The sequence below is a fragment of the Henckelia pumila genome, chromosome 4 (genome assembly GCF_033568475.1).
Source record: "Henckelia pumila isolate YLH828 chromosome 4, ASM3356847v2, whole genome shotgun sequence".
Classification (NCBI taxonomy): domain Eukaryota; kingdom Viridiplantae; phylum Streptophyta; class Magnoliopsida; order Lamiales; family Gesneriaceae; genus Henckelia; species Henckelia pumila.
In genome coordinates, this window is record NC_133123.1 from 159,896,792 (window position 1) to 159,905,778 (window position 8,987).

The 8,987-nt window shown below is 45.8% G+C and overlaps 1 protein-coding gene across 1 annotated transcript; it reads right to left on the reverse strand.

The window, feature by feature from the left end:
- Positions 1-3,165: 3,165 nt before the first annotated feature.
- Positions 3,166-3,975, reverse strand: LOC140862218 (uncharacterized). Its single transcript, XM_073265224.1, has 2 exons — positions 3,480-3,975; positions 3,166-3,386 (listed from the first exon to the last, which is right to left on the reverse strand). Exons 1-2 carry the CDS (start codon positions 3,973-3,975, stop codon positions 3,166-3,168), a joined length of 717 nt encoding a protein of 238 aa, XP_073121325.1.
- Positions 3,976-8,987: the final 5,012 nt, after the last annotated feature.

An 8,987-nucleotide genomic window follows, 5' to 3' on the forward strand; every position in this document is an offset into this window, starting at 1 on the left:
TTCTAGAATTTCAAATGGACCAATTAACTTAGGAGATAGCTTACCTTTGTGACCGAATCTAAAAATCCTGAGAAATGGTGAGACTTTCAGGAATACTTTCTCACCCACTTCAAACTGTAAAGGTCTGCGCTTGACATTCGCATAACTAGCTTGTCGATCCTGCGCAACCTTAATTCTCTTCTTGATCTATCCAACAATATCAACAGCCTGCTGGACTAACTCTGGTCCCTCAACCTGTCGCTCCCCCACTTCCTCCCAGAACAGTGGAGTATGACATCGTCGCCCGTACAACGCCTCAAACGGAGCCATCCCAATACTGCGATGGTAACTGTTGTTGTACGCGAACTCAATCAATGGAAACTGATCTTGCCATGCTGGACCAAAATCCATAGAACATGCTCGCAACATGTCTTCAAGAGTACGAATCATGCTCTTTGACTGCCTGTCAGTCTCTGGGTGATATGTTGTACTCAAACTAAGAGTAGTACCCATAGCGCGCTGAAGACTCCCCCAGAACCTAGAAGTAAACCTGGGATCTCGATCGCTGACGATGCTCACAGGCACTCCATGCAATCGAACAATATCCTGGATGTACAATCGTGTCATCCTATCAAAACTAAAGTCTCGGTTATAAGGAATGAAATATGCTGACTTGGTGAGTCGGTCCACCACAACCCAGATAGCATCACAATTCCTCGAGCTTACCAGTAAATGGGTCACGAAGTCCATCGTGATCAACTCCCATTTCCACTCAGGAATAGGTAAACTGTGAAGCAACCCTCCAGGTCGTCGGTGCTCTGCCTTGACCTGTTGACACACCAAACATCTAGAAACATATAGATACACACTACTTTTCATTCCTTTCCACCAGAACCTGGCACACAAATCCTTGTACATCTTGTTGCTCCCCGGATGAATACTCAATTTAGAACGATGAGCCTGGGATAAAATCTCCTCCCTCAGAGTATCATCCTTCGGAACAACGATACGACCAGATAAACAAAGAAAACCATCTGACTGATAATGGAATCCAGACGAACTATCATCCCCGGCTAAACGAGCCAAACGCTGGGTCTTCGGATCAGCCATCTGAGCATCTCGAATCCGAGAATACAAAGCAGGCTCAGATAAGATCGCAAACATCTGGATACTCTGCATACCTTTCTTATGCTTGAAGGTATACCCTGAAGAACAACAATCTTCAATTGCACTTGCCACAGAACAAGTCTGTAGTGCTGACAGTCGCACCTTGCGGCTCAAGGCATCAGCAGTGAGATTAGCAGCCCCTGGATGATACTTGATTTCACAGTCATAATCCTTAAGCAAATCCATCCAACGTCTCTGTCTCATGTTTAATTCTGCCTGAGTAAACAAATACTTGAGACTTTTGTGGTCTGTGAAGATCTCAAATCTTTCTCCATAAAGATAATGACGTCAGATCTTCAATGCAAATACAATAGCTGCTAACTCAGGATCATGCACTGGGAAGTTATTTTCGTGAACTTTTAACTGTCTAAAGGCGTATGCAATCACATGCCCATTCTGAGTCAGGACACATCCTAGTCCCTGAAGAGAAGCAATCGTGTAGACTACATACCCTCCAGATCCAGACGGCAAAGCCAACACAGGCGCAGAAGTCAACCTTCTACGAAGTTCACAGAAATTCTCCTCACATTCTGAGGACCAATCAAAATTCACGCCCTTTCAAGTAAGTTGTGTCAAAGGTCGAGCGAGCTGCGAGAAATTCGCGATAAAGCGACGATAATATCCTACTAGACCCAAAAAACTACGGATCTCAGCTACCGTCTTCGGACGCGACCAGTTCATTACAGCCTAAATCTTGCTCGGATCCACAGAAACTCCATCTCTGGATATAATGTGTCCAAGAAACACCAACCGATCCAGCCAGAACTCACACTTACTCAATTTGGCGTACAACTGTCTATCCCTCAGAGTATGCAATACCAGCCTGAAATGGTAAGCGTGTTCATTTACATCATGTGAATACACCAAGATATCATCAATAAATAAAACGACAAACTTGTCCAGAAATTCTCTGAATACACGATTCATTAGATCCATAAATACAGCCGGTGCATTAGTCAACCCAAATGGCATTACTAGGAACTCATAATGCCCATACCTGGTCCTGAATGATGTCTTGGCTATATCTTGATCTCGAACTCGCATTTGATGATATCCAGATCTCAAATAAATCTTTGAGTAGACCGAAGTACCCTGCAATTGATCAAACATATCATCTATACGAGGCAAAGGATACTTATTCTTGACCGTTACCCTGTTCAACTGGCGATAATCAATGCACAAACGCATAGACCCATCCTTTTTCTTCACGAATAAAACAGGTGCTCCCCAAGGAGAAACACTTGGACGAATATAACCCTTGTCCAACAGATCCTGAAGCTGCTGCTTCAACTTACGCATCTCTAACGGAGCCAGATGATACGGTGCTCAAGAAATAGGCGAAGTCCCTGGCATCAGATCTATACCGAACTCAACTTCGCGTACTGGAGGAAATCCTGGAATTTCTTCTGGAAATACATCTGGGAATTCGTTCACAATAGGAATAGCTTCTATACCAATACTTCCAGCGAATGTATCAACTGCATAGATGAGGTAGCCTTCCGCGCCAGATTCCAAAGCTCGACAAGCTTTCAAAGCTGATACCAATGGCATCTGAGGTTGCGCTCCCTCACCGTAAAAGAACCAGCTATCATTGCCAACCGGATTAAATTTTACCAATCTCTGGTAACAATCCACTGAAACTCGATATGTAGTTAACACATCAATTCCCAAAATGCAATCAAAATCCTCCATTGCTAATATCATGAGATTCACCATCAAGACATTCCCTTCGAACTCTAAAGGCCAACCCATCACTAGACGCTTAGCCGACGCAGACTGAACCATCGGGGTAGAAACAACAACCACTGTGTCTAGTGATATGTATGGCAACTTATATTTCTTAACAAAACGTGCAGATATGAAAGAATGAGATGCACCAGTGTCAATGAGTGCAAAAGCAGGTATATCAAATAACAAGAACATACCCGCTATAACTTTCTCATTCTCATCCACCGTCTGATCATGTCTCAAGGAGAATACTTGACTGGAAGCACGAGGTTTCAAATTAGAACCCTCTGTTCACTGTCCCTGTGGCCTCTGCTGCACTGAAGCCTGAGGACCAGAACCTGAGCCAGAACCAGCTCCCCCGGCCTGTGGACAATCCTTCTTTGGGTGGCCAATTTCTCCACATCGAAAGCACGCCCCTGAAACCTTCCGGCACCTGTTGGCAGGATGATTCCCACCACAATGCTTGCAAGGACCTTGATTCTTTCTGCCGTAACGCATCACATCCCCTGATCCTGAAGAAGAAGAAGTAGAACTAGACTTCTTGAATGACTGAGCACGGGGACCCAAGGAACTCGCGGGTCTAGATGAGTAGAAGGATCTGTTACGGCGGATGTTGTCCTCTACCTGGTGACATCGGCTCACTAATCCCTCGTAAGTCATGTCATCTCCCACAGCAACTCGGTCATGAATCTCTGGATTAAGACCTTGCAGTAACAGATTATACTTCGCCTCTGTGCTATCAAAAATCTGGGGGCAATAGGGCAGTAACTCAAAGAACTTCAACTGGTATTCCTCGATCGACATCGATCCTTGTCGCAAACCCAGCAACTCACTTGTCTTCGTCTGTCGGAGAGCAGGAGGAAAATACAGCTTATGAAAAGACGTGCGGAACTCATCCCAGGTAGCAACTCCTCGGGCTGCAATAAAAGGCGCAGAAGTAGAATCCCACCACTTCCGAGCTCGCCCTTCGACCAGGAAATCAAGAGTCTCCATCCGCTGCTCCTCAGTGCATCGAAACTCCCGGAAACAAACTTCCATACGTCGTAGCCAGTTTCCCGCATCCTCCGGTGACTCTCCTTCGACTAAAGTCTTTGGACCCATTTGCATAAACCTATGCATGCTGAAACGCCTGTGATCATCATGGCGATGGTGATGACGGCCCCGACGATGCTCTCGATCATCCTGATCACCCCAGCGTCCACCTATGCTGCCGTGACTACTCTCGTCACCATGACCCGCCATCTACACGATGATTAAAATTTAATCCCAATTTCAACAATTTAGATCCCAAGATTACTATGCATGCTCTAATACCATAAATGTAGTGACCCGCACCGTGATCACCTACTAATCAGAAGCTTAAGCATTCATTTAACTTAATCAAATAAAATATCAGAAATAACAGCGGAAACTTAAACAATAATAAAAATATTGTTTACAAACATATCGAATAAAACCAGTGTATTAACCCAAATACAACTGAAACAAAAGCTTAGACAATAACCCTGCTGGTCCTCCATCGCCTAAGCTCTCCTGGAACCACCCGCATCATCCAGCCACAGACCTGCCCCATGGAATAGGGTGTCCAGATACAACAAAGTACGGGACGTGAGCATGATAAGCTCAGTACGAGAGTATGAGTATACGGTGTTATGTGTGCATGTATGCAAGTGAACTGGGTACCAAGACTCTCAGGTCAAGAAACAAGCTCATAAACCGGGCCCAGGGTATATAGCACGCTGCGCCGTTGCATCAGGAGGTGGATCATATACCCAGTGGATAATGGTGACCTGATACTAGTACATGTGTCCAACCATAAAGGTGACCTGACACAAGACTTACGTATCCATCCATCCACAAACTCGTAGGGTGAGCACCCTCCTACAGGATACCTCTAAGGTAAAAGCTCAATATGCTCATGTATGCAACATACAGTCATGACATGCTGTATATATAAAGGCATATAAAACATGCAATCACATAATCCATGCAAACACATAATACATGCATACTCAATCTGGATATCTCGAATAATACTTCCGTACCTCATACACTAGGCAAGCTAGACCAGCACTATGTCCAAGCCTACAGTCCGCACTACAATGCAAAGTACTCATGCATTACCACTTTATTCTTGTAGTAACCCGCATTTCTGATTAGTGATTAAATGAGTAATTAATCACGTGATCATGTTTAGATTAAGTAAAACATGATTAAGTAAGTTCCTGTTGGGATAACGGACTTCAGAAATAGATTCAGAGCACTCGAACTAGTTGAATTGGTTCAGCAGGACCGGACGGTCCGATGAGGAGTTCGGACGATCCGAAGTGGATCGGAAGCTCCGATCGAGATCGGAAGCTCCGTCGGCAAGATCGGAAGCTCCGATCGAACTCAGTGTACACGTCATTGCTTACATCAGCAAGGTGATGTCATGGCTGACGTAATATCGGGCGATCGGAAGCTTCGAAGGGGAGATCGGAAGTTCCGATCGTGATCGGACGTTCCGAACAGGGATCGGAGGTTCCGATCGTCGTCTATAAATAAGGGGTCCGAGCCCTCATTCTGTGCACCGATTTTCCCTTCTTTCCTCTGGTTTTCGACCCTTCTTACTTAGATCTACGGAGTTCTAGGCATCCTATTGGGAATCCGGAAGTTGCCTAGCAATCCCGGCGTCGTAGCGGAGGTGTGCCTAAGTTTTGAGGCGATTCTACACCAGCGGGCTGACGACGGACGAAGGTATAATTTGGCTTTCTAAAAATATTTAGGAGTATGCAATAACTTAGTTAAGGCTTTTAGAGCATAATTGTTGATGCATAGATATTTGCATTGTAGTAGCTAGTAGACTGGACTAGTAGGCTTGAAGTCTAGACCAGCAGAGCTAGGTTTGACCAGCAGTGTTAGAGGTACGTAAGTACTGACCGAGATAGCCGGCATGATATATTTGCTTATATGTTGCATGAGTATGTGCTATATGTTTTATCATGTTTTAGCATGTTTTACTGCCTTAGCACATACATGATTTTACATGTGACTGCATCCGGAGAGATGTGAGTCATTGACAGTCTCCAAAGGGAACAATGATCTCATTCTGGACTCGAGTCAGGTATGAAAGTTTCAATATCAGGCTTGTATCCTGTTTGGATTCGGGTCAGGATGGGGTTGGCTCAGCCCTGATATAGAAGATACGAGTACCCCGCGGAGTAGCTCTCTAGCCGGTACTGTATATTCTCGGTGCCATGAGCAAGTGTTTTCAATTGAGTTTTAAATCATCTGTGTGCGCATATTTGTATTTATATCATTGCTTCGTATTGAGCGTTCTAGCTCACGCCCCTGTGTTTGGGTATTGTGTACCTTGTGGCGGGGCAGGTTTGAGGCTGGACGTTCCAGGCGGCTCTCAGCAGGATTGAGCTTTGGAGAGTGCGAGGTTGTAGAGGGTAAGGATTTATTTACCCAGAACCTTCGATTTGGTTGTATAACAGTATTTTATACGCTTGTGATAGCGTCGGTTGTATTCTGCCGATTGGATTTGCTGTATTTTAATTATCCGCACTTTACGCTTTAAGCTTTTATTGCGTGCGCTTTTACTATAACTCTGATTAGGTAGTGGATTCGGGTTGGGTCACTACATTTTTGGTATCAGAGAGACGTATTGCACTGGGAATATCGTAAAGCGGATTAAGTAATTATCTGTTCTTATATAACAGATGGCAGATTACGAAGAACGTCACGGTAGCGTAGACGGCGGTCGTTGGGGCGATCCAGATGATCGTAGATGTCGGGGACAGCCCGAGGAGCGCAGGCGAGTCAGCATGCGTAGGTTTAAGGAAGTTAGCCCGAAGCCTTTGACGGGTGGGGAGACAGCTGAAGAGGCGGAGGATTGGATAGAGAGGATGGAGCAGTGCTTCCAGGAGTTCCGTTGCACGGCTGAGGATAGGATGGAGATTCTTGCCTTTATGCTTGAGGGCAGAGCGAGGAAATGGTGGAGATCTACTTCCGCACCGTTCATAGCAGCCAGAGGTGTAGCTACTTGGGTTGAGTTCCGTACTGCTTATCAGAGATTTTATTTTCCTCCAGCTCTTCGTCAGGCGAAAGCCAGTGAGTTGTTGAGTTTGCGGCAGGGGACGATGACGATCGAGGAATACCAGCAAAAGTTCTTTGATCTGCTACCCTTTTGTCCTCATATTTCTGATAGTTCTATGGCGAAGTTTGATCATTTCCTTCAGGGTTTGAATCCTGACATTCATCGGATGGTTGCTGTGGGCGGCGATGGGACTTACGAGGATTTGGTGGACCGTTGTCGCTAGGACGAGGACAGTATTCGCAGGAACAGGGGACTTTATTCTTCTTCCAGGCCAGCGAGCTCTAGTCCTTTGGGTCCGAAAGGACAGTCCTTCAAGAAGCCAGGAGGTACTTCTTCTTCTTCCTCTGGATCTGGTGGAGTGCATAACTTTGGTGGCAAAAGGCCGAACCGTTGCCGTTAGTGCCGACGCAGACATCCGCCAGGGCAGTGTGGTCGATCGACCACTGCATGTTTCCAGTGTGGCCAGGAGGGTCACATGAAGAGAGATTGTCCTATGCTGATTGGGGCAGCGAGTGGTTCTGGAGGTTCTCAGGCATTTTTTCAGCCACCTCAGTACCAGCAGCCACCTTTCCAGCAGCAGTATTCGCAGCAGCGCCAGCATCCGCAGCAGTCTCAGAGATAGCCTACTCAGACTCCTTCTCGGGGTCATTCTTCTTTGAGGCCACGTGCCCAGGGTCAGGTCTTTGCGCTTAACCAGGAGCAGGCAGAGGCTGACAGCGATCGTATGATTGCAGGTATCTGTAGTTTATGTGGTTTTCCTGCATATGTTTTAATTGATATCGGTGCATCGCATTCTTTTGTCTCAGCACGTTTTGCTAAGAAGTATAAGTTGCCATATATTCCTCTAGACGTGTTATTAGTGGTTTCTACTCCTATGGGGAGCGAGGTTTTGGCCAAGCGTCTAGTTGTGGGTTGTGTTTTGGATTTCGAGGGACATCAGCTTAGTGCGAACCTAATAATTCTAGCGATGGAGGATTTCGATTGCATCATTGGGATAGATCTATTGACTACCTACCGCGCGATAGTGGATTGATATTAGAGGTTTGTCCAGTTTCGTCCAGAGGATGACGAGTCATGGTATTTCTATGGTGAGGGAGCGCGACCCCCGATGCCAGTGGTTTCAGCTCTGAAGGCCCGGCGTGCGTTAGAGTCTGGCGGGGAAGGCTACCTTATCTACGCCATTGACGCATTCTTAGGAGAGCCAGATATCCAAGAGACACCAGTGGTTCGTGACTTTCCAGATGTGTTTCCGGAGGAGATTCCAGGTTTGCCACCAGTAAGGGAGATTGAGTTTGGCATTGAGTTAGTGCCAGGAACTACACCAATTTCCAGAACTCCTTACCGATTGGCACCGTCAGAAATGAAAGAGTTGCAGAAGCAATTGCAAGATCTTCTTGATAAGGGTTATATTCGACCTAGTGTTTCACCATGGGGAGCCCCAGTACTGTTTGTCAAGAAGAAGGATGGTTCGATGTGGTTGTGTATTGACTACCGTCAGTTGAATCGGGTGACAGTGAAGAATAAGTATCCTATTCGAAGATTGATCTTCGGTCTGGGTATCATCAATTGCGAGTTCGACAGGAGGATGTTCCAAAGATAGCATTTTGTATGCGGTATGGGCACTATGAGTTTCTAGTGATGCCGTTTGGTTTAACAAATGCTCCAGATGTTTTTATGGATCTGATGAACCGAGTTTTCCGCGACTTTCTGGATAAGTTCATGGTGGTTTCATCAATGACATTTTGGTGTATTCTCGCAGCATGGATGAGCATGCCTACCATCTCTATACTGTACTGCAGGTCTTGAGGGAGAGACAGCTGTACGCAAAGCTGAGTAAGTGTGACTTCTGGATTGACCGAGTTGTGTTCCTTGGTCATGTCATTTCTCATGAGGGCGTATCTGTGGATCCTAGTAAGACAGAAGCTATTTTGAATTGGTCGCGTCCGACTACAGCTTCTGAGATTCGTAGTTTCCTTGGTTTAGCAGGATACTATCGTCATTTTGTGGAGAATTTCTCTCAGATAGCTAAGCA

Coding starts and splice junctions, on each gene's coding strand:
- LOC140862218 (XM_073265224.1), bottom strand. CDS start 3,975: ATGGGTCCAAAGACTTTAGTCGAAGGAGAGTCACCGGAGGATGCGGGA. Junction 3,387..3,479: donor GGTAGAGGACAACATCCGCC/GTAACAGATCCT, acceptor CTTCTTCTTCAG/GATCAGGGGATGTGATGCGT.